Source organism: Anser anser, assembly GCF_964211835.1.
Source record: "Anser anser genome assembly, chromosome: 2".
Taxonomy (NCBI): domain Eukaryota; kingdom Metazoa; phylum Chordata; class Aves; order Anseriformes; family Anatidae; genus Anser; species Anser anser.
Window position 1 is genome coordinate 146906809 of NC_139721.1, and position 26786 is coordinate 146933594.

The following is a 26786-nucleotide window of genomic DNA, read 5'->3' on the forward strand; positions in this document are numbered from 1 at the left end:
TAAGACCGAAATGCGATCAGAAAGCATGCTCTCCAGCTGCTAGCCCTATAGGAGAGAAAAACCCAGGAGAAATAACTACATTCAGGTATGTCCTTTAAAACACAGCTCCAGCAACCTCTTCAAGAAGGGCTAACGCATTTATCTGGTGGGCAGGTTATGCTACCAATTACCACAAAGCTCTTTGAGTTTCAATTGCTCCGCTTTGTGGCTCGTAAAACTAATTACCAGTCGTCATATTCCTGCTGAAATCCACTTTGTACAGCCCTCATCCGCCCTTCTGCAGTAATCTCCCCGTGATATTTGCACCGTTTGTATAAATTAAGGCTTCAGCGAGACACCATCGGCACTCACAACTCTCAGCCCCAGCAAGGGATTTTTGGGCTTCTGCCTGTCATTTTCCCTTTCCGGCCAAAGCCGTACGAAATGGGATTAATGGGATTCAAGCCAGGAACGGTCAAACACGGGCAGGAAAGGCAGCAGAAGGCAAACGCAAGGCGCTGGCAGGGCCCTGCCAGGCGGGGTGGCAGTGGGGAGCCACGGGCTGTACCCTCGCTGGAAACGCTGCTTTGGCTGGGACAAGGAACCCCAGGGCAAAGCCACGCGAGGGGCCAAAAACCTGCCAGGGGTGATGGGGAGAATGTGGTCAGGACCTCCTGAGGTTGCCCACTGTATCGCTCACTCCAGAACAGCAATCATTTCTCTCCCACCATGAGCTTGTAAGGCCAAGCAGACAGCCGGGTGGCTGCGCTTCCCGGCACGCTGTGCAGGTCACCCACGGGGAAACGCCGCTGTCACCCGGGTGTCACTGCCTTGAGGGGAAAACCCACGGCAGTGAGTCAGAGCGGACGGGCAAACGAGCCTTCCTGGTCAACGTGTGACAAGAGCAGGAGATATTGGTAAGGACGCCCATTTCCCGCATGCACTCATCAGCTTTCGTGGGCTCCTCGTGGCTGCAGAGAAAGACACCCCGGGGAAAGGAGGCACGGGCCTGGCCACCGCTCCTGGAGATGCTTCCAGCTCATTACAACCTCTGGATGTTACAATAATAAAACCCATAATATCGTGCCTTGTTTTTTGAAGGGATTATAAAAATTGATCATCAGGAAACATCTAACAGGTCTCTGATGAAAAATAAAACAGAATACATATATAAATATATATATGAAAAATAAAACTATATATATATATATATAAATACATTATATGAACAGATTTTTGCAGCACAACACTGGCAGTCTTCTGTCTTGCCGCGAGAAGTTTAACCAAAATGTAAAATCACTTGGAGGAATAAATATGTTCAGTGAAGCTTGACCTGAATAAAAGGCTTTTTTTCCTTCTGGCTCTGCACAGACACTTTAGAAACAATTGCTTTCCAAAGCAGTGTATTGATCTTAACCAATTATTGATACTGATGGCAGGAAGAGAGAAAATGCAGCCTGCCCTTCCTCCTGGAGATGCAGGGGATCTGCGAACACGAGCACGGCTGTGCAGAAACACTGCGTATTTCCCCCGAAAGACATGGCCAGCAGCTCAGAAAGCCAACGCACAGCTGAGGAGCATTTCAGAGGAAGCACAAACACATGGCCACGCAAAGTTGCTTCGTTTCCTGCTGCTGCCTGCGCCTTCGCAGCACCGGACCCAGCGAGGAGGCGATTACAGCAGAGATCTCGGGGACCCACCTGCAAAATCCCACACAGAAGTGCTCCCCAGAAACCTTCCGGCCTTGTAAACCTCTCACGGGCCCCCGAAGGCCATAAATTCTGCAGGGGCTCTCACGGCTGTTTCGCAGCACTTTAACGTTTTCCGCCTGCTCTGCGGTTCCCCTGCCTGCCGTGGGAGCTCTGCACCCACCCGGTACCGAGCCCAGCTCGGCATTGCTGAAAGCTCAGCACGCAGAAAGCACCGGGGGATTCAGCTCAGTGCCTGGGCTGACATCTGCCAAGGTAAGGCATCGTCGATGCCACTTCCTTATGATTTGATTTATTTTAAATTAAAAGCAAAAAAAAGTAATCAAGGAAGTGAGTATTCATGTCAGATTTTCCATTTCTAATGGCAAGCTTTAAGAAATTAGTGAACCAGGTTAATGAAATCAGCTGAACAGGTGTGGGACAGGCATGAGGCTTCTCTCAGTAAATGAAGATGCAATTTAAATGCCAGCGTCCAAAAAGCTCGTAAGGAAGACACCCGAGGAAGCCCTGGATGAGTTACTGAAAACAAAACAGATTGGCAGAGCTAAGTTAACTCCTACCTCTACGAAGGTGTAGGGATGTGAACACTGCCAAACGAGAAACCCAGCTGGACTTTTCAAAGGCAGCCAAACGGGAATGCAGACGTGAAACGGAGTGCCCGTACCACACCTGGACAAGGTTTTGTTGCACAGAAACTGGGAGCGAACAGAACAGCCTGCCTGCACCGCGAGCACCCAGCGACTGGAGGGTGTTCACGGCTGAGCCAAAACCACGCGATGGAGAGGGAAAAGCAACCTTGGCAGCTGTCGCCATTTCCGTCTCTCCTCAATACCGAACTAAGGTTTGGAACCATTTCTGAAGTAAAGAGATAACTGAAGACATGGAGGACTGTGTATACTTCCTGAAGTTGCTTGCCCTCAATCTAATTTCTAATTATTCAGTAGGACAAATGGCTTTTTGCATGTGCAATGTGTGAGCGCTAGCTACTCGCACCTCCGTTACGAGGTGCCACGCACAGGATGGTGGCGTGACGCAGCGCCTTTTCGGCAGGCAGGGGCTGGCCCAGGGCGTTGTGCTGAGATGGGAGCCGCCAAGTAAAGATGGGCACTAGGCTTTCTGAGGGCCCAGCGTTTCGATATTAATATTTAATACTTTTATTAACGACTTTCTGAAACGGTAGGAGAATCCTAGCACGATTTGTGCGGAGGGCGCAAGTATTCCAAGTCTGATGAGGATATCGGAAGAGTATGTGTGGGACTCAGGTGACTTTGTGGGTTGGGGTACTGGAAATGGGTTGTGTCGGTTTGTACCGACTGGTACCTGGAGAGACGCGGGGGGACCTGCAGCCGCAACGCGGGGACTGGTTTTTGGGCTGTTGCAGAGGAAGAGGAGGATCAGAAGCTCACAGACGAGCCACCAGCATAATCAGGCTTCATGGCCCAAGAGAACTCGGAGAAGAGGAGACAACAAAATGAAGCCACGCCAGCGCTTCGTGCTGTCTCTGACGCTCAGCTGAGGCTGTCAGCGCTGCTCAAAGCCCTGCCGGGGCAGGGAGGGCCAGGGGCTGCTCCTCTCAGCCTGCCTCCCCTTCCCTCTGTGAGAACCACGGGGGGCTGGCTCCTCGCTTTCTCATCAGCCAAACCGAAGCCTTTCAAGATGTAGGTATCAAAGTGCAGTAACCCCAACCGCACATTGATTATTTTAACATAAAAGCCGTATCCGATTTCTCCAGGAAAGCATTTCACATGGGTTGAAAAGTATCGTGTTCCCCGTGATGAGTCCCATTTTTCTCGCTGGGACGCTGCCAGAGCCTGCAAGCGGCTGCCCTGGTTTTAACGTCGTCCCCAGGACCACGGCAGCGGTGGGACATGGGGAAAAGGCCGGGGCAGGCTGGGTGTGCCTGCAGCCCGGCCCTCCTGGGCATCACCTCCCCAGGGGGGCAGGCAGGTGGGTGCCACGAGCCTTGCTGCTCAGCTTCACCTGGGAGCTTCAGCCTGTTCATTTGCCTGCGAACTGGATCGCTGGAAAGGATTGCTGCCTCCAGGCAGGAGGGGGATGCAGATGGACAGCCAACAAAACATGCGATTTGCCACAGCACGTAGGAAAATCAAGCTGCTGTTACGTTCTCAAAGCCATTTCTCTGAGTGTGTTTCAATCTTTCTCTTTGAAATCCCTGCAAATACTTCCGGGCACGCTTAATTACTTTTCCCAAGACTGTCCATAAAGCATCAGCCAACCTCCAACGGTACAGGTAGGGAAACTCTGTGAGGAAGAAAAACCTAAAGCAAACGGTGTACTTTTACACTCTGTGAGGAAGAAATCGCGTTTTGGCCACACGGCCAGTCCTTCTTACATCAGCCATTTCTACCTAGAGTTACATACTGCTGTCCTCTGCAGAGACTCACCAGGATTTCACATTGTAGAGGTTACAATAAAGAAACTTAAAATAAGGGAGTTTTGTTTCTTTTTGCCTACCGGACACCCAGCTCAGGTGCACTGCTCCTGGCTGCTTCGTACCTGGGCAGAGTGCTGCCTGTGCCCCTGGGACGCCAGCACTTATAAAAGAACAAACGGGGCAGGGAAAGCTGCCCAGGGAATTTAACACAGGAGGAGGAACCAAATACTCCTTACTTTCAATCCCTTGCAGCGAGTTTGTTGGACATAAACGAATATACATCCCCTTTCAGGTACCTTTATTCGCGTTCGCTCTTAACAAACACCCAGCTCTGAAAATACTTCTGACTTCTTCAGCTCCTCTCCAGCATTTGTTGCCCTAATTTGGTAATTTCTGCAAGCTGCAATTTGTTCGGCGAGTCCAGACCAATTTATTCCAGTTTGCATTGTTATTGCACACAGCAATCAGCCTCGTAAGTTGTAAGTATGCAAGCGAAACTACTCCTTGTTCTCCTCCGTCTCGGTTCAGGCTGCCTGACAGAGCTTCACTCTTCGTCCCAAGGTTGCAGGACAACCCAGCAGCCAGAACATTTGCTGAATCCAGACACGGTTCTGGGATCTACTGACCTGTTGTTGGGGTTGCTGCAGTCAGCAGGAGGAACGGGATTTTCCCTGTTACACACGCTATTTCCTCAGTAATTAGTTAGACGAGACAGGCTGCACTTATTCCGTAATTCAGTCAGATTCTCCCTTTGCATCGCCCGCTGCCGTGCACTCACCTGGCAGCACGGCAGCTCCCCTGCCAGCAACCCGTGCGTGCATCAGCGCTCCAGGCTGCACATCAGGGCCTCATCCTGAGGGACCTAGTGACAAAAACTCCCAAATTGCTGCAGACATACGCAGGACAGGGCTCTGCAACTGGTGCTAGCAGGAGCCGGCCAGCCCCGGTGCTCGGCGACCTCGCACCTCGCAGAGGACTCATGCTCGTGGGGCACATCTCTCGCGGTCTGTTGAAATACCTCCAATATGCAATATTGATATCGCACCAGCTGAGGTGGGGAGCAGCTCAAAGTTCGACCGGGCAATTACAACTCCGGCCATTAGCACAGCGAGCTATTAAAACTAAGGCAAAAAAAGGACGGTGGCTGCATTTACCACGCTGCTTTAGTTCTCAGAAGGCTGGCGTTTAGAAGGAGATGAATCGCTTCAATTTGACAGCGAGCTAAGCACTATTTGCTGCGTTGTCTGAAAGCCTTTAGAAGGATTTGGATGCATTTAGGGGTTTATTAGGATACCGACACAGTTTGCCTGCACGGAGCGAGAACGCTGGATGGCTGGCATGAATTGATACTGATGTGCATTAAATCTAACACTGATACAGTGAGGGGCAGGAAACTTGAAAGGTGAAAGGCAAGAGGCTTCATTATAGTGGCTTTTTTTTTTTTTAAAATGAGATTTCTGTCACTGTAAACTGGAAACTCAGTTGCTTTGCAGGCTCAGCAGTGATTAAGGTTCAGCATCTCTTCTCCACATGAAAGGAACACTCTCATACTAGGTCAAAGAGAAGAATATTGAACACAAATGCTGCATCTAGAATTGACAATTCCAAGGGATAAACTTGGTGTTTGCACTTTTCCCCTACCTCAGTGGGAACATCTCTTCCAAGTCCTCCAAGGCTAAAAGATCATTTTCCTTTGGTTTGAAAGGAGTTCCTTCAGTTTCATCGGAGCTGTTGATCAAGAAGTCTAAACTATCATCACCTTCATCTGAAAGAGGTCATTCACACTCGGATAGCCTGTCTGTGTTGGAGAATTCTTGCTGAATTTTTTTTTCTAAATGACTTTTTATGTTGTGTTTACAGCTTTTTTTTTTTTCTTCTTCAAAACTTCTTTTTGCCACACTTCAGGCACACCTTTTAGGCACACCTAGAAAACTGACTAAGAGCAAAAGCGATTTTTTCTTTTAAGTGAGGATGAATCCTCATAAATTCATGAGCTTGAAAGCTATAAACATCAGCATGCTTCCCCATACCTTACAGCAGCCTTATCCACTAGAACAAAACACTACTCGCTGCTGAGTAAACAATATTGCACTTCTCCCCCTACCCTTAAAACTAACTTGTGGATTCATCATCTTACTTTCCTTGGACACAAGTGCAAAGGGGGGGATTATTTTTCACAGCTGACAGTGGGAATGCAGAGCCCAGGAGGCAGATAGCCCAGGAGACCTGACAGGCTGCTTGAACTGTGCCTGAAAAATGTGATTCATCTAAATGCTGCGGAGAGAAGGGGGAGTAAAGGATGAGCCTAATTGGTTCTGACTATAAAAGTCAGATCTCAGTTCTCTCTAGAGATGCGCATTGCAGGAAACACTATTAGCGAACCTGCATTCTTTTTAAAAGGGCTAATTTAATCGGGCTCTAAAATAATTTAAAAATATGTCACTGTTAGATTTACATGCAATATTTGACAGTAGAAGCCATCAAATGTTTGCCTTAAAATGACACCGAATGAAGGTGATAAATATTAGCAACAATCGAGTGGTCTCATGTACCAGAAAGGTTCGGAACAATTTGTTGAGAACTCAACTCAAAACCCGATCCCATCTATTATGCACAAAATGAAAACACGAGACAAAAGCTCAGCGCGTAAGGGAAGTTGCCTACAATGAAGACACGGGAACGATTTATTATCAAGTGACAGACGAAACGAGTCTGGTGTCAAAATATCCTCCTGTGCCGTGCATCAGGCCCCAGGATCCTGGAGGCAAGCTCCGTGGCGCCAGCAGCAGCTCCCCTCCAGCAGCCCCAGCGCCGCCGGCCGAGGGGCAGGGGCACAGCCACGGCGCCCGCCTGGACCTCCGAGGGGACCTCGCTTTTTCAATCTCTCACCTTCCATAAGCACTTCATTTATCAGGAAGAAAGGGGGAAAATCCATTCGGTGCTGAAACAGACTGCCACCTGCATTGCTTCCTAATGCGAGCAAATGTCAGCGGAAGGGCCCAGCACCAGACTTTTCCGCCGCGCCAATAAATCAATCTCAGAAATATTGTTTAAATCCTACCTGCGGTGTTAACCAGCAAGAGCAGCACTTTTTTCTTTTCTTTTTTTTTTTTTAATATGAAATTCAAACAATTCAACAATTAATCCAATTTCCTGGAAGAGCCCAGATGGCCATGGTGTATTTCAGGAATCAGATCAGCCATAAATATATTAGTAGTATAATAATCATAGTGTTATTGCACTCTAATAAAAGAAAAATAACTGGAGTACATTGTGTACAGTATGGCACTAACAAGTTAAAAAAAAATGTTCCTCAGACCTAATCCTTTTATAGTTTTGTGCGTGGTGGTGCCTGCGTAGGGGGATTGGAAATTGTGCTTCTGAAAGACTTTAGACTATGAACCCATGCAGACATCGTCTTTGTCTCCTGGAGTGCCGGCGTCCCATCCATTTATCAGATGAGCTGTCTCACCAGGTAAAAATAAAGCAGTGCTTTGCGTTTAACAGGATGCAATCAACATACAGAGCATGGGCGCTGGCTTGCTGCATTGAGGAGAGTCTTAAAAAGTGGGTGAGGAGAGCAACACATATAGCAGCATGAACAAAACCCATTTCTTTCTGCAAAACTTCCCCTCCAACAATTCCCCAAAAAAGAATAAAAGTAAGGAAGCTTTCAATCTGTACCACTTCTCTCTTTTATAATTAAAACGAATAGCAGTGAACCGACTTACTCAATTGAAACGGCCAGAATTCTGTCCCCTTTAAAAAATGGCTTCTCACAAACTTTGATTAGCTGCACAGAAATACAGCAGATGACTTTAAATGGCATGAAGGTGGATTTATTGGCAGCAGTGTCAGGTTTGCACTTAGCAAGGAATTGGCAGATAGCAGAAAATGGCTGGAGAGGATTCAAACTCCAAGGACTCCGAGCTGTAAAAGGATTTATTTGAAAAGCAAAGTATAGCATATTTACTTCAGTTAAAATTAATAAAAGCTTTTAACTAAAAACATGAAGAAATTAAACTTCCACTGGAAAGCAATCGCGTTGCTTCAAAGGTATGCTCACAGGGATATTTATCACGTTCCTCCCCCGCCATGTCATTTATTGCTTCCAGCGATGGGGAGGTGTATCGATCTCCTTGATCGGGCGTACCTTCGGAAGTCAGATTAAACCTGAAGCTGCACGAAATTACTTAGCATGCAGGAAATAAAATGCTTTATTTATATCCTAAATCTGAAAAAAAAAAAAAGGGTAGTATATTCATTGTGTACGAAAGGCAGAGAGCCTGAAGCCCCAGTAAGCACGGAGCACTGAGAGGAGCAGAAGCCCTTTGTGCAGGTATTCAAAGGCCTTGGCCATGCTCTGCGACAACAGAAAGAACGGGGTTTTGTGCCAAAACATGTTCTCACTACTGAAGCATCACCAGCTGAAACCAACACTTTATTTGGTCTTGAGGTGCACTTTTTATCCCAAGTTCTGTTCTTTCTTTACAAATGTCACAAAACCGCTCGTAACAGTGCCTAAAATACCAGCTACCGCACCGAAGCCTTGCTAACGCTAGCAGCCCTGCCACCGGGGATGGACCAGCAGTAAGGGCGACCGAAATGTTTTCCAAAAAGCCAAACCCCACAGAAGCAGGCTAGGGCTGCTATGCCAGGGGCTGCTGCTGAGCCCAGCAGAGGCTGCCCCCGACCCCCACATGTCCCCGAGCCCCTAAGAGCACTCACGGCTGCTCCGTCCGCAGCTCCCGGCTTGCAGCAGAGACATCGGACACGGCCCCGACTTTGTCGAGCTGGATGTTTCTGAATTGTGTTCGGCCAGAATGGCTCAGAGAGGATGCTCGAAAGGCAGCGTGGCTTTAAAAAGGGGAAAATGGGGAGAGGGGAGGGAAAACAGAGGGAAAAATAAAAAGGGAAAAAGGAGTTGGGAGAAAAAAAGGGAAGAGAAAGGTCTTGCGTTCAGCAGGTCGTGCCTACCTCTGCTGCCACAACCTGCTTCGGATATTTCTTCTTCTTTCCTCCACTGAATCATGCTGCACTCTGCAAGCCCCTTAGAAGATGTCCTGGACCATGATCTGGACTGGCACAACAGCAGAAATATTGAACAAAATTCAAGTCAGAGACAGTAAGGAATTTTTTTTCTCTTTTCCCTGTACTACTCTGGATAAGAAGAAACTGTTGGCACCTACCAGCAGACCTATAATCCACGAATTTATCTACAGCAGTGCGCAGAGAAATCCATATATGAAGGACAGTTTGCTTACGTATCTCTTTCTGAAATAATTCTCTTTTCACTGACTTAATCCTTTATTCGAGATTAAATTGTAAATTTCTGCAAAATAACTTCAGAATAATGTACCTGGATTTGTCAGCAGCATAAATCATAATTCATGCCATCATTCCTAATGCCTACATGGAAAAGTCAATAAGATGTGTGGAAAAAAAAGAGAAAGTTTCCTTTGTACTTGACAGCCCCAGTCCTACCATGTTTAAGAACATTGCTGGTACTGTTACAGCAATAAAATCACCAAACAAAGCACTTTTTTTTCCTTATTTTTTTTTTTTAAGAATTTCTTAAACGTTTGACAGTAAGGTTATTAGAAATTCACTCAGGTCTGAAAAGTAAGATATTTTTAGGCTCAAATTCACAATTTCTGCTTTGGAACTGCAGAAAGGTCAGCCACAAGGGCACACAGTGAGGCCAGACCTTGCGCGCTGCCCCACTCTGTGCCTGTACAAGGTCACCCAGACTATTCGATCCCATGGACGTGTCTGCCTGTATGGAGAAAGAAAGTAAAGGCATTTTTGTCATGAAACTTGCCTCTAGGCTTGGGTCCTCTTCAGCGTTACTAACAAAGAAATATTCAGACAATTTAATCAAAAATGGAGGAAATCCTAAACTGTGACAGATCAGCTATAAAACCACACACTGCAATACGGACACACTTTGCCATTCTTTTTAAGCCATCAGAATTTTCTTCGTGAGACCAGATTTTCTCAGTGTCAGACTCGACACACAGAGACTTTCATTTTTCAGAGCTGTAAGGAACTTGACAAGTCAACCTACAACAGTTAATAGTTTAATCTTCATGCATAATAATCACAAACCTACATTGTACAGGTTTGATAATAATAATTGACAATAGGTGTATTTGAAGTATACATTTCTTTCCAAAATAGATGCGTATGTAGGGGGATGCGTTGTAGAAATATAATACACTACATGGCTGAGCCTAGATAAGCTGGTGATTCTCAAACGTCAGCATCATCTGAACAAAGTTAGGGTTGAAATCTGCTCTCTTAAATACCTGTTCATCCTTCTTATGACACTGATTCTAAAGAGCTCAGTGACTAGTAGATAAAATAAGTATCTAACGAGGTATGACAGAAACTCTGATGGAGCTAAACAGCAGAGATCTAAATTCTAATAAATAAATGAAGTAAAAAATTTACTGCCAGCAACTATGTCAAGTTAGCCATAGGAAACTGCAGCTCTGCAGCTGGAGAAAGGCAATACTCGGCAAGCCAGAGAAGCAGTGGAACTCATCCAGCTTTGATTATTTATGGTGTGATGATGAAGGAACAACTTTCCATGTGAGGAACAGCTTTAAAGTTGAACAGGGAAGCTGAAACAGAGATTTAATGAAAAATCAGAGGGGAACAAAACTACAGCTAAAAAAACAACAACATTCGTTTTAACAATTTAAAAATATAATTTACGTGCAAAACCAGATGTTAACTTGTCCGACTTCAAGGTAAACAGCAAACTGTACTCATGACAACCATTCAGCTGAACTGCAAACATGAGCTATTTAATGTTGCTGTAAATAAGGCTCACTCCATACCTCCAAATGCTATCAAAACCAACACAAATTCAAAACAAACACTTTTCGAACAAAGGACAGCTTTGCATTAAATACAGATGTATTTTCAAAAAATCCCAACCTTTCATGATCTATCATAATAGCCTGAAACTTAAGAATGCTTTCAGGCTCAGAAAAAAAAAGAAAAAAGAAAAAAGAATTTAAAAAAAAAAAAAGTGCTTCTAATTTTAAACATTTACAAGAACACTGAGAAACAGCTTAAAACCATGCTTTAAAATGTGTTTTTCAGGCTTTAAATTGCTGAAAGCTGAGACCCGTTTACCCATTTGGCCTGGACTAGAGAAAGGAAGAGAAGCTCAAGAATTTGATGAAAGCGAAGCACGTCAAGTACATGAGAATTTCCAGTTTAAAAAAAGCAACCTGCTCTCTCATCCCAAACCTCCCCCACCAGCACTGCAACCCCCTCTCCAACGTGCAATGAGAGCGGTGAGACTTCTCCTGGTCGAAAACCACCACAAACCAACTCATTCACATCACTGGCTCTATAGAATGAGCTTATTTTTAACAAACACTTTTGGAAAATATTTTGGAAGGACTGCTTGGCCATCGTTTGTGCTGTTCCCGAACAGGAGGAGCTCAGTGGCAGAGCTGCATTCATTTCAGCTCACTTTAAACTACACTCAGGAACGGGCAATGTTGCAGAAAAGGTGATTTAAGGTCTGTTTTAAATGATGAGCACAATCAAGCCTTTTTAATGGGTTTTGCCCAACTCTTAAAATGCATACTTGTATGCTGGGAATGAACTTCCCTTTGATTCGGTGTTAACTATGGGAAGGAGGGATTGTGCTCACATTTCTGTTTCGCAGAAAACAGCAAGCTCTTTGATTTTGAAAGTTAAGGGATTAAGTTGGGGGAAACAAAGAACACAACACACTCCTAAATGTAAACACTCTGCTACATTAAATACAGTCTCAATTTCATATGAAACACTGACTTTAAAATTAGCTATTCCTTTCCAGATATGCCTTATCTTCTCTTCCATCTAACTGGTGAGGAAAAATAAATTTCAATATATTGTAGGCATTAAAAGATGGGTAACACACAAGCATAAGAAAAAACAATGTTTTAAAGCAGTTCAGCATACAAAGCAATACCCTAAAGCAATGAAACAACAACAACAAAAAAAAAAACACCACAATTGTGTATTTATGAGAACAGATAGTAAGGAGGTTGTAAAAATCAACAGGGACTCTCCCACTTCACCACGCAGCCCAACCCATGAGAATTTTCCTTTTGTCTTTTACTTTTCTCAACTCGTCCTGTAGTTCAACACCAGGCAAAGCACCATGCCACAAGAAATGACATACAAAGCTTTTGGCTCATCAAAGCTGCCTTTACTGTTTAAAAACAAAACACATACACAAAATATCCCAACAGCTTCTGGAATCCCATTTGAAGTACCCAACATTTGTAGATCTCGTTCTCACCAACACAATTTCTACAAAAGCGAGGCCACTCGGGGCATTTTAGGAAGGATTCTTTCATCACTGCAATCCCTCAGTTACAGTCTGACCACAAGATGAAACAAACGGAGTAGTAGTTTAGAGACAGCATTGGTGTACTTTTCAGTTTGCCCTGATATTCTCTGATTTCTGCTGAACCGTGATCAGTTCACAGAACCGCGGGGTGGCTGAGGCTGGCAGGGAGCTCTGGGCCCAGCAGGCCCAACCCCTGCTCACGCAGGGCCACCCAGAGCAGGGAGCCCAGGGCCGTGTCCCGGCGGCTTCTGAAGGTCTCCGAGGAGACTCCACCGCCTCTCTGGGCAGCCTGTGCCAGGGCTCAGTCAGCCTCAACATAAAAAAGTGTTTCCTGACGTTCAGAGGGAACCTCCTGCATTTCAGTTTGTACCCATCGCCTCCTGCCCTGTCACTGGACAGCACTGAGAGCCTGCCTCTGTCTTCTTCACACCTTCCCTCCACGTATTTATAGATGTTGGTAGGATCCCTCCTGAGCCTTTTCTCTTGGCTAACCGGTTCCAGCTCCCATATGAGAGACTCTCCAGTCACTTCATCATTTCTGTGGCCCTTTGTTGGACTTTCTCCAGTACATCCACGTCTCTTGTGCTGGTAGGCCCAGCACTGGACACAGCACTCCAGCTGCGGCCTCACCAGTGCTGAAAGGGAAAGGATCACCTCCCTCCACCAGCCCTCAATAACCACTGACCTTCTTTGTGGCAGGAGCATGTTGCTGACTCATGACCAACCTGGTGTCCACCAGGACTCCCCCCAGGTCCTTTTCTACAGTGCCGCTTTCCAGCTGGGAGGCCCCCAGCATGTCCTGGTGCCTGGGGTTGTTCCTCCTCAGGAGCAAGACTGCACACATCTCCTTGTTGAGGTTTCTACCAGACCGTCTCTCCAGCCTGTTGAGGTCCCTCTGGATGGCAGCACAGCCCTTTGGTGTACTGCCACTCCCCCCAGTTTTGTGCCATCTGCAAGCCTGCTGAGGGTAACCTCCTACACTGTCCCCATTACTATTTCCAAAATAATTCAGATGCACATAACGGTTTAAGTAACAGCAGTTTAAACACAAATTTCAAACCAGATTTAATGGCTTCAATGAACTTTTCATAAAAAATGAGCTCCAGAACTCCATCTCCTCACAGCCTCAACTTAAATTGTCTCCTTGGGGATGTGCTGAAATGGTCCATTAGGGGGAACACCACATCCACTACAGGTGTGTATCCTGGTAAGGAAACTGCTACTGGCTCCTGATATTGGAAGGTGAAGGTGCTGCAGGCCAATCCTACAATATGGTAAATCTGGCAACACAAGTGAAAAAAGCTCATAAGCTGTATCATCAACTCAGAAGCAGGGGAACAATTTTCCTTTGAAGCTGAAGACTGGGCCAACTGCATAGGTACAAAAAGAGATATACCGAGAGTGTTAAAGGCAGAGCCAAAGGTGTTTGCGCTGCTGTCACAGGAGGTGCAAGGAAAATGCTTAAAGTTCAATGTGAATCATGCAACCTATTGCAGAATGTCAAACTTCCCTGAAGTAACAAACTCAGATTATTTTTAGAACAACCTCTTTTTCTTTTTTTTTTTTTTTTTTCATAAAGCAGTCAAGCTTTGAGGGTTCCATCTTCACAGGTGGTGACTAACTCTTGTCTTCAATGCAAAGGGCTACAGGCAAAAAAATACATGTAGATTTTTCACTTTAAAGTCCAGAGATCCCTCCTGTTGTAAGGACAGAATATAACTCCTAGAAGACCCGGTGGCTGAAAAGACTGAAATCAAGAAAACAAGATTAAAAGCTTTTAAATTACAGATAATAAAGCTCCTGAACACAGGCTGCATATATGCACCTTTAAATCATCTACAGAATTGTACAGAAATACCAGTTTAGCACAAAATCTGGAAGCACAGTTGGGACTGAAATTACACTTTCAGCCTGGTTTGCCATTTCATTCAAGATCGGGATTACTTTATGTAAACTGATTTATTTCTGCATAACGTACAGTGTAAGGTAATTTGAGTATCTTCTCAATTTTAACCATTAGCATTGAGTATTTACTTCTGCTAAGTTCCTCATACATGAATATTAAATACAGTATTTCATAACCAGCCTGCACGTACCCATCTGGAAAGACAGTGGATGAATACATTTGCTATTCAACAAAACAAAGGTGAGCAAAGATTGTAATTGCTAACCAAAGAAACCACCATACCAAACAAACCTCTGAAGCAGTACATCTCACGAGTCAGTTTAGCAATACAGCACAGTAAAACTGCACTTCAATATTAACCATTATTGGAAAGTTCAATAATTCCTTGTTTCGAGACCAAACTAAAGATTGTCCATAAAATAGAAGGGTCTTCACAGTTATGACGACTCTGCCAATGATTACAAAGATCCTCTTTCCTTCCAAATAACTGTTTGCACAAAATGCAGTTATATCCAGCTTTAGACCAAATTTCAATCTTTTTGCTTGGTGTACCACAACCTACATTTTGCACCTCCTTGGCTGCTTCACTGCTTCCTGACTGAGTCACTTCACTTTTAGATAATGTATCAGCATTATTCTGATGGTGAAAGTATATCTGTCTTTTCAGTTTTGGAAAAGCATAAAACTCCTCCTCACGGGCATTGCATTTTGCTAAATGTCTTCTTTCACTGCGCTGTTTCCAGAAGTGTGTTGCATGTTTGATGAGTTCCCCCTTAGCTCCTTTACTTCCTTGCAAAACCCCTTCCTTCACTCTTCCCTGGATCTCTTCTCCATGAGAGCACAACAAATGAAACTTCATTTCAGCAAAAGACTGTGCGATGAACTGGCACCGACCACATCTGATCTGTAATTTAACCTCTCCGGCATTATGGAACAGGTCTTCCAAATTGCACTTGTTTCCCCTGTTAAAAAAAACAACAACAACACTATTTCAGCATTAGCCATACACAAAAGAGCTGATAGTTTCTGTCCATACAAGTTCCAAGAAGAGATGACATCCACAAAACAGTCTTTTGATTAAAAACAGGAACTGTTGCTCCAGTATCCAATTTATTAGGAACAGATAAAAAAAGAAATAAAATACTAATAAGGTTGATTAGGAAACAACTGAAGCTGAATGTTATTTGACACTGCTGAGTTTAAGAATTGCCTCTAAAATGGCAAAATAATCTCTGTAAAAATAATCTTTTATGACACTAACCTTTAAAAAAATGTTATTCACCTTTTACTAAAAGTTCCTGACTTAGTGAGGTCAATCCAAATACGCCTAGCTCTGTGCTAGAAAAGTACAAGTGAGAATTACCAGTAGCTGACTACTCACAGAAACTAACTTGCTTGTACCGATTGATCTGAAGTCAATTTAAGCCAAAACCACGGGTCCCACCTCCCACTCAAAGGTGGAAGCAATGAAACTTCAGAGCTTCTTTTCTTTTTTTTTTTTTTTTTTTTTTACCTAAAAGTTTGCACCACACTTTAAAAAAGTTTAAATAGGTCATTTACAACCGGACAGCCCCTCTCACTGACTCAGGACAGCTCTGCAGTGTAAAGGGAACAGACACTTATAAGAGCTAGCATGTTCCTTCTTTAAGTTAAGGCAAACAAAACCAAACAAAACCAAACAACACAAAAACCTTCTCAAGAACTCTAGGAAAAGGCCCACATATTGCTGTTTATTAATACACATGTAATTATAATAAAGCGTACTTCAATCAAAGCAAAGCACAGTGGGGCAAACAAAAAAGCTAACATTTATACTGTGCCAAGAAAATTCACCTCAAATTCATAATGCAGAAATAAAATAATGCCCTATCCATCTCAATATGGTTTATGCTAACTTTTTTACTTGGCAAAGTGATTGCAGAAGCAGAGGTAATCAAGGCACAAGACAGATTAGCTCACAGCACTCCAGAGAAGGAAATGGGATAATGATATTTAATAGTGTAAACAAACTACAAGCTAATACTGGAATATGAATTGCTTTTCACTTATTGCAGTTGGTTTACTTATCTTCTGGGGAAAAAAATCACAAAATGGGTAGAATAAAAAGGTTCAAAAGATAGCGCAGATTAACAAAAAAAATAGGAGAAATCAACTGATCAAAATAGCTCTACTGGTGGCTTGGGTATTACTAGAAGATATGCAAAATTACTTTGGACATTCCAGTGTCAGTAATAATTTATATTCTACAAATCAGCTGAAATATATTGGATTATCTAACGCATTGACTAGATTCCACAAGAGAATATTTAAACCATTAGGAATCTCACTTGGGCAAGAAAACAAAAACAAAACCAAAAAAAAAAAAAGGGATGAAAAATCAACAGTTTTCATTGTGGTGACGTTTGTGAATTTCCACTGGTAATCTGAAATCCCATTTTTATTAGCATTTAATCAGTGAAAGCACTCACCTTTCTGTTGCTTCTTCTGCCTCTTTTACATTTGTGTCTCTGCTCCTCAGAGCATCTTGCAGCTGTTGCTCGCTACTGGAGGGCTCGGTGCTGATAACAACCCTGTGTACTTCCCTTAGGTGACCAAAATAGACTTTTGCGTGGCCGAAAACTTTAGCGCAGAATTCACAACACACAAGCTTTTTGGGCTTGCCGTCGTTGTGGTGAAGTTTCATGTGCGTGCTCAGGCTTCCAGAATGAATATACGCCTTCCGGCAAATTCGGCAGCTGTAAGGCCGTTTGTTTGTGTGCGTGTTCATGTGGTCCTGAAGGTGGTGTTTGAACTGGAAGTTATGGTTACAAACGTGGCATTTATGCCATGGCTTAGGTACAGCTGAATAGGCATTTCTACCTAAATCGATTGATTTAACCGATGTAGTGTCGTTATGCTTGTAGCTTAAATATTTACTGGCAAGTGAACTGTTTACAAAAATATCTCGGTCTAATCGGTCGGGAGACTTTGCCTCTACTACGGCTGCAGAGGTCAGTGGTGCGATAGCCTGCACAACCACCACTGGTTTTGGTCTAATACTACGGTATTTTTTCACCGCCTCTGCTTTTTTGTCTTCAGGTGGCTGAAGATCAGCTTTCACCCTCTCTTTTCCTTCTCGAAATTTATTAACGATGCATTTCCTTCGCTTGGTCTGAAAAGCCAATAAATCATCTGGGGCTCTTCTCTTCCTGCCTCTTCTTTTCGAGGGTGTACCATTCATTTTTTTAAGGCTGTCAACATCCACTTTACTGGATGGAGAGAAAGTATTTTCTCGAATGGTTTGTTTGGGGGCTTGTGTAAATGGTACAGCTAATCGTTTATCAGATCCTTTAGAAGGAACATGAAAGGTTTTCACCGAAGCTGGTGTCTTTTCACAGTCAGATCTTATCGAAGGGCCGGATACATCCATAACAGTAGTACTCTGCTTAGATTTACAAAACACTGAATTTTTCATTCTTGAGTAAGGCAAAATAGGAAGTTTTCCTTTTGGTGTTGACGGAGTCATCTGTATCGGACTGCCAAAAACTGCTGGTGAAAGGACAGTAACAGAATTTGCAGAATTTGTGGGTTTTTCTTTTAGTTTCTCAGACATAATGAATGACTCCCTTGTGGTTTCAAGTGCCGTCTTCACAGAGTGCAGACTAAGTTTCATGGGATTACTTGAACTCGCTGGCTTGCTCAAAGAGTCTTTAACTATAGATGGTCCAGAAACATTATTGGCAGCAGTTTTTGTTTTGTTCACCGAAGGAGATCCAGATTCCACGGAATTACTTTCACTCAGTAAGGTGGCAGCTGTAATTTCAGATGAATCACGGCCTGACAGCATCACTTGCTCTGATGAATCTGAACTAGAACGAGTTTCAGGACAGTCTTCAGCTGGGGTAGTCATGGGGGAAGTCTGCGATGAGACCTGTGCTTTGGTAGGAATCTTGTTCTGTGTACCCAAAACAGAGACTTGAGCTGTTTTTTTGTCACTCAGCAGTTTATTTCTCACAGACTGGTACCTAGGGATAGGCAGCTTTAGGTTTTCGGAAAGGGCCATGTTTGATGGCTGGATTGGCTGCGTTACGGCAGGGGTAACATACGGCAAGGCCAAAAGAGAGAAAGTACCCTCGTGACCAGCAACCTGCATGACGGCGTAGTTTTGAGCTGGCACCATCAGTGGCTTAGAACCTGCAGCTGAAATTTTCGGTGGGTTTTGTTCAGGCACAGATGACTGGAGACAAGAAACCACTCCAGATGTTAAAATTTTTGGTACCATTTTGGGAGCGATGGTCCTAAACTGACCTTTCTTCTGAAAACTTCGTATTATATCCGAAGTAGATTTGTGTTTATCTGTAATAATAAAATAATAGACGTGTAATAAAGCACATGATGTTTCATTTTGAAAAATTACTGTTGCAAAAATAAAATGGCTTACAAAGGATACTATTACATATAAACTTATTAAAAATATTAAGCACCTAAATGACCAATAAATTAACTTTAGAATTGCAGAAGTCCTGTGGACAAAACAAAAATACTCCCTGAAGCATATACATAGGAATATATGTGAAATACATAATGAATATATACATATGAAAAAAAATATCTTAATCTAATCTTAAATGTATCTTCCATTCTAGATTAAAAACTACATGACATTTCAGAATATATGTGCTTATGAGCTTCTTCTGCCCTGGAAAATCTGAGCTAGTGTGGTGTCAGTATTCTTTTGGAAGAACTGACTGGAAATGGACAGTATTTAAACCTTTCATGATGCAGAAACTTTCTGAGCACCTGCTCAATCACGCCTTTTCATTGGCATCATGTTACCCTTCAAAATTTCTTAACATTTAGAATTTGGGGCTTTTATAAGATAGAGACTAAAGCTTACCTGATGAAGTTGTTAAAAAATTGCCGCTATAATACATTCAAGTGTGTAAAAAAGGACTTAGGATTTACCATTGCTAAAAACCCAATCACACACATTGTTCATACATTTTTAATGCACACTAGAAATATTGTTGTATAAGTTATTCTTTTTTTTTTTTTCTTGGAATATGCAACTTATCTAAGTTATAAAACAGTTCTTTACTGTTTCTACTTGTGTTGGTAAATGTCACAAGTATCTGTAGTAGAGAAAAACATGAGGGTAATTAAGGAAAACCAAAACAAAAGGAAAAAGGTGTAAGATTTAATCCACACTCAGCAACAGAGATAAATGCTAACCTTTTACACACTCCGTAAAAAAGGACTTGATATATAGTTAAATTGAACTGCTACCATATCATATAACAGCCCCATTACCCACTCTCAAATAAATTCAATTACCAGTGCTTCCAGTTCTCAAAAACTGGGATAGGTTTTCTGAAAAAAACAAAAATAACCCAACAATCTCTCTGAAAATTCATCCACATAGACCCCAGCCATAAATGCAATTTGGGAAGGCAATAATGTATTTCAGGATTAAAAAATAAGTAAGAGAAGAACCACATGTGAATAGAATATGTCAAAATAAATACTGGAATCCCAAAATATTGCAATGAGATACCTCCACAGAGATGTATTCCTGATTGTTTTAAAGGTTTGTATTATAAATGTATTTATACATTCTTCCAGAACTGTGAATTACCACCAGCACTGGAAACTCCAGTAAGTTTATCTTAATACTGGATGTTCTTTCCAGACCTTACACAGCTCGCAACGCACGCTGTAAGTTACAGAGCTATCGCATTTCACGACCACAACTCCTGGACAGACCCACGTGCGCACACATGGTGTGCACATGGGCCGTAAAACCACCGCCTCCAGGACACGCCAGATCGCTGCACAATCCCACACACGGCCCAGCTCCTCCACAGCAGGTCTGATGCTTCTCCAAAGTCTTTGACCTACAGCATGTTCATACTGTAACTGTGCAGAGCGCGGCACTTTGATCCTTTTATTGCTATCCAGAGCATCAAAACCCAAGTCTATTATACATCACCTCGGTGCCCCCAATTAAGGGAAACTACCGGGCACCAACTGCACTTCATTCTGCTGGAGGCCTGTAGAGATGTTCAGAAGTTCCAGATATCCTACTGCACACACGAAATCCTGCACAAATATGAAGAGATCCCTACACGTGGGGATAAAGCCAGGCCTAGAAAGTTTGTGTAACCCAGAAAAAGCAGAGACATTCTACTTTTATTCTCCAAAAGCTAGAAGCATGCGCTGTTTTTCACTAAAAACATCTATTTTGTTAATCTTCAGTCATTAAATACATAAAGAAATCCTGATCTTTTTGACTGCTAAGATAGCTAACAGTACTGAGAGTTTTTCTGTGCCTTCTTGTTGCTGCTTTTAAGGCAACATCTTTAAGAGCTTCTGAGAAGTATTATAATGAAATATATTAATACGAGTATTAACCAAACTGCATTGGTTAATGTAATGTAAATGTATTAATATAAGTAGTAACCAAACTAGACCCCAAACTTCAAAGCTAGTTACAGGTCAAACTGCACGGCCTGAATGCAGAAGATGATCAAACACGTGTAGTTTTCTTTTAGGGACAGAGTCTGCTCTTATTTTCCAGATTGTACTTGCCATTTACTGATATTAAAGACTCTGTCCAAACCAGCAGCTATTTACCTCGCCACTATAATCAAGATGGAGCAGGTTCCTCTTCTTGTCTGGCTTTGGCCTCTCCCTTTATATTTCAAAATTTCATTCATTGATCTGCATAAACTTTTCAGCAAAGCCAGGACTTCAGCAGCAAACTCCACGTGCTCAGCAAATGATGGAGAATTGCTGTGGATGTGCCACCTCTACAAAGGTGCAGAAATGGCAGCTGCAGCACCAGGAACTTTTAATTTGTGGTTAGGAGGAAATATTCATAGTAATAATGCATTACACTGGGTTTGAAAATAAGTATATGCTTCTCAAATACATTGACTTGCCTACTGCAAATTCAGGCAGTAAAATCACCTTTATTTAAAGATATACATGATTTCCTCAGTAGTCCGCAAGAAAGCACACTCGGGAAAATCAGCCACAGAACGTTGTTTTAAACAAGGTCCATTTAGATCAACACTCTTCTTCTGCAGTTAATATAGTGCTGAGCATTGATATAACTATTTCAAAAGGGATTTTTATACAAACACTCCTTTTCCAACTGGTGTAATTTTATCATAAATACTTTTTCCAGGCAGGCCATGTTTGGTATCAGCCCTGACTACTTTTTTTTTCTTTTTTTTTTCTCCAAGTTTACATTAGACCGTTTAGTGCAGAAATATTCACTGCAGTGCCTCTGGTATGCAAAGGATACTCAGCTCTGTATTTCCCTCTCATCCCACACAGCTGCTGTAGTTAAACAGCTTAGCCAGTGCCTAAATATAGAGATGGGCTAGATGCAGGCTAGCTGTCTGATGATCTTTCAGGCTGCTAAGACTTTGCATGTAGAAAGCTAATTGGAAGACCTGGTAGAAGATTATTTAGCACCTTGGATGAGGAAAAAGGACCCAGCCGATTCACAGCCTGGAGGTCCTACTGAATGCACCAAGCGTGGAAGTGTCACCAGTGACCTAAATTGTTTTTTCTCCCATTTATACTTGGCTAGAAGATTCAACAATACCCTTCAGACACAGATCACTACAATCATTCGTATCTTTGCCACTCTGAAACTGAAGATCTTGAAAGACTGGGACATGCTCTGGCTGCCACTGTTCCAGAAGACCACGTGGACGCTTAACACACATCTTTCCGTGTTATTCCACCTCTGTTCCACATCACCTTCCAAATTACGTCCATCAGTTCAAAGGGCTCTTTTTTGACAAGGACTTGGCAGTTGTGGCCTGAGGAAGAACCTCCATTCCTACGCAGACACGTGAAGTCTTGCATATAAGAGGGGGAACTGGCAGCTAAGTGAGGCCCTGCATTGGCATTCTTGAGGATGAACCTTGCTTTTAGACCACATTACTTCTAGAGGCACATCACCGAAGGCAGCGATTTTTATACTTTCTCCAAAACAATTTCATTAAGAATAAAGGAAATGAATGAACACATTAGATTCGTTATCTGAATGATGTGGAGCTCACTTTAACTGATGTGTTTTCAGTCTTTCAAACAGGCATGCACTTGGAGCAGTAGGTAGACACTTTTAAATAATTAAGTACGAGGTTAAATCAAATGCAATTCAATCCATTTGCTTTAAAAGTCTCTGCTGAAAGATTAATGGTTACCACACTCATACATGTGAATATCAAATCACTCTGATACTTGCAGGATGTCATAAGCTTTCCCCACTTTTAAATTATCTTAAAATTGTATAGGACTGGCCAATGATACACCAATAAAATTCAATGATGCATCAAAGTCTCTGATAGAGCCATGCTGGAAAGGATTCTCTGGAGGAAGGAAAGCCTTCCACGGGGCTGCTGCTCATTCATGGTTCCCTTTCCAAGTCATTCAGGTCTACTTCAGTCCAGCCTGGTTTGCTTCTTTTTCCATTTCCTTTCGTCCTCTCTATACATACTGCATCCAACATTGTGAACTCAGACACTGCAGAAAGCATCAGAAGAAATCCTATTTCCCCCCGAATCTCATCTACTTCAAACATTAAAAAAGTATCAGAATTCCAGAATTTAGAATTAACATCAATACACAGAATTCCACTGTGTGTTGAATGTTAATTGCTTTTAAAAAACTTTGTAAGCCCACCTCACTTGCTCAGGTGTGTGCTTCATTTGTGTACGAGTGGACAAGTGGCAGAATACACCACAGGAGAAGGATCACCCTGATTTGAAGGGAAAAGCAGAATACAGACCAAAAAGATTTGTGACATTTCAATCTGCGTTTATGTTGCTGAGGCTTTTGCAAACTTCAAAAGGAAGAATATCTGTTCTTCTGGAAAGAAAAAATGCGTAACAACTTTCTAACACAGTAACGCAATACGAGATTTATTTCTGTCAATGCTAGTTAATCACTCATTTTGCCAGATCTCCATACACACTAAATACCTGTGGATACTGTCTTTCCAGCACAAGTTTCTTGTTTTGGCTGACCCAGCATACTTTGTTGGACACAATGTTTTTCTGCAGGATTAGCATGCAAAAAAACACCACCTGCAAAAGTGCTTCAGTCAGTTATAAATAGATGCCAGCAAGAAAGAAAGAAAAAAAAAAAAGACAATAAAAAACATCAACTTTCAGTTAATGCATTAAGAAAGCTACTGCTTCTTGCTCTTTGCCATTTTTCTATCCTCAAAAAAAATGTTTTAAAATCTAATATATTACATGCTGAATACAAGGCAATAGTTTAGTAAAGGAGTAAAGATGTTTGGTGTGGTAAATAGATGGGATGCTTTAGCTTGAGTGTCACGGCAAATAGTCAAAAGTATCAAAACAAAAAGCTCAGAAAAATGAAGTTTCTGTAACTTTACTGAGATTTTAAAACATAAAGGGCTAATATAACATAAATCCTACGCTGACTGACACTTTCCATAACCTCACACAAATCAGAAGTATTGCAGTCACTCTAGAAAACAGATTTTGGCCTTCATAGAGTCATAGAATCATTAAGGTTGGAAAAGACCTTCAATGATCATCTTTGATCATCTGGTCCAACCATCACGCTACACACCTGTAAGATAGGAGGTTGGTAGGAAAGCCCACAAGTCAGAAGTGTCCAACACAAAATTCTGTAAGAATCAATATTCGTTTTTTTCTCTTTGCCAAATATTGACCATTTGGGTAGAAAGTTCCATCATGTGTTTTTGCCTCAGATACTTTATTAAAATTCACTTTAACAGAAAACATCAGCCATCCCCACGTATGACAACATTTTTAAAAAAATCTAGTAATATTGTATTAGAGAAAGACCTTACATCTGACACAGCAATGTCTCATCTTTCTGAAAAGCTGCCCAAATTCAGCTCAAGTTGTTAAGCTCCTGACATAGGTTCAACAGATACTCCAAGCACCTAACTTCTCCGATCGCTGCCTTCTATTAAACGCAGTCCTGCTTCAGGCTGACGAGGGTTTTTCCTAGAACTATAGCTTTGGGTCCAAACCCCCAAGCTGGAAACAAAGAAATGGCCTCTCACTCATTAGCTTTTAATTGCTGGGCTCACACAGTGTGGAAGAAACTAGAATCTAGAGAAGGACAGCAGGAAAATGAGAAGGAACCTAGAAATAAGATTTGGAAGGCGTCTAGGGCAAGGAATCAGGCTGTGATAGGGAGGTCTCTTCCAACCTAGATGATTCCGTGATAAATGGGTAAGGAACATTACTGTTACATGCGATTTGGAGAGGAGAAGAATTAAAACCACAGGGATAATCTTGTATCTTCTATTTCTCATCTTTTAGTGCTTGATTTTTAATGAGTCATATAATTACGTCTACATAGGAGGCCTTTTATGCAATTTAAAATAAATTAGAAAAACAAACAACCTAAGTGTTCTAACGCAAGATTGGAAAACCTCGGTACATCATTCGCACAAAGACTAAGACACAGAATGTACAAATACATCCAGAAAACGTGTCCTGGCATACCATAGGAGGAGCAGGACGAAAAGAGCTTGTTATAATTCTGAAAGGGGAAATGAGACCTCTTAAGGCTATATACAATCATTTTTGATTTTGGCCTCAATATAGTTTGCTAGTTGTGCACTACGCATTTTGCCATTTAGAAAGGCCTTCTTTGCTTTAAACTCTGTAGAGTTTATTATTTTCCAAGATTAAGATTACAGTGGGACAGTGCCTGGATTCCTTATGTGGCCTGCAAAAGACTCTTCTGAGCAGAAGAGAGCGTTACGGCAATAAAGTTGCAAAATAAAAACGTATTCTGACATTAACTTCATTAAAGTGGACATTCAACATTTTTCAGATGTAGGAATAAGCTAAATTGATTTTTGGCATAAACAGTTGTAGTCATGTTGGTGAGAGTTCATCTAGTGATCCAAGAACATGGGTTCATATTTAGGGAAGTTCTTAGGTTTCCTACTTCTTTTTTTTTTCTCCTGACAGAGATCCTTGTTGCACTAACAGCCATATCTCAATAAATGCCAATGTTTATACCGATCTACTTCTCAATAAATTAGTACCTGACATAACTTACAAAAAAAAAAAAAGAAAAAAACAGTAATCCATTCTGTATTCCCAGAATTGTTTTCCTCTGCGTTTGAATGTACACTAGGAACTGCTTCATGATTTACGATTTCTTTCTGCCAATACAGCCTTGCCAGCATCTTGGCCCCTGTATCCCTGTCCTTAAAGAAAAGTGTAATGTGAAACAACAACCACACAGAGCAGATCTGTTAATCAAAAGTTAACACATCAAGAAATTATTGCATCTAGATGCTGTATTATCAGCATTAGCAACACTAATAATAAAATTGTTTTGGATTTCTCATAGATTGGGATTTCTCATTGTAGAGTTTAAATGTTCTGCAGCAGTCTCGAACATTTACCTCTTTGTATTATCCCAACACAGGTAACTTTTAAAATTTGCAAGAAATCCTATTTCTGTGGGGAACAGCAAATGGCCAACAACTTTAAGGAAAACTTTGGGTTTTAATGTAAATTGATAAGCCACATCTGGGTAAATCAATATTTAAAAGCAACATCTTATGCAAAACGTGGGCAAAGCAAGGCTTAACACGACCTCTTATAAAAAAGCCATTTATGTGCTACTGTACAAAGGCATGAAGTCTTGAAGTCTTTCCTAAATGTCAGAACATACACAAGAGATTTTTAAACACTCATTTGCAATTAATTTTAAACCCGTTTATTAACAGATCCATATGTTCTTTTAACACCTCTCATACTGTGTTTGGGAAATTCAAAAGTTTTCATTTATTTATTTATTTTTTGAAGGCACAGTCTTTCAGTTCATAAGTTACTGATTTCATACTAAGGTTAACATAATTAATAGATTTTAAACAGATCACAACATTTTTATATCAAGAAAGGAAAACTGCCATGAAGAGCTTGACATAAAGCATCTGTTATTTGTAATAACTTTCTCTACAGCTGACAAAATCACACATACCTTTTTCTAACACAATAAGCATGTGGAAATAATGCTTATGTGGATAAATCTATGCGCTGAGATGGTACCTGGCCTCCTCAACCACAAAAAAAAAATAAAGAAAATATTATTATTTCTCTGTTTAAGAACAGAACACCTCTGATAGATGCTGTTACATACGTGATCAGAGAGAGCGTGTTTCAGCTTCTATATGCCTCTAAACTAGTTCCAACAATCAACCACATCAAACCTAGAGTGTGTGTTATCCAGCAACCATGCTGCTCTGACATGGCTCAGTTAAGCAGAAAAGAAATGATTTTGGTAGCAATGCAGTTCCAGTGTTTTATCTTTGTTCTTTTTGTCCAGTCCTGACGTTCAATGCAGGATACCATCCCTGTACATCTGCAAAACCAGGCTTCAGCGATGCAACCACCTGGGGGAACTAAT

At 42.0% G+C, this 26786-nt stretch overlaps 1 protein-coding gene across 8 annotated transcripts in view; it reads right to left on the reverse strand.

Moving 5' to 3' along the window:
* Positions 1-12279: 12279 nt before the first annotated feature.
* ZNF438 (zinc finger protein 438) overlaps positions 12280-26786 on the reverse strand; it is a 49972-nt gene continuing 35465 nt past the window's right edge. For 7 of the 8 annotated variants that reach the window (XM_083826233.1, XM_083826237.1, XM_083826231.1 and 4 more), the window contains 2 exons: positions 16820-18686; positions 12280-15313 (listed from right to left, as the gene is read on the reverse strand). In XM_083826233.1, the coding sequence (XP_083682359.1) occupies positions 14707-15313; positions 16820-18686 (2474 nt within the window). In that variant the 3' untranslated portion in view covers positions 12280-14706. The other variant, XR_014580553.1, reaches the window with a different exon arrangement.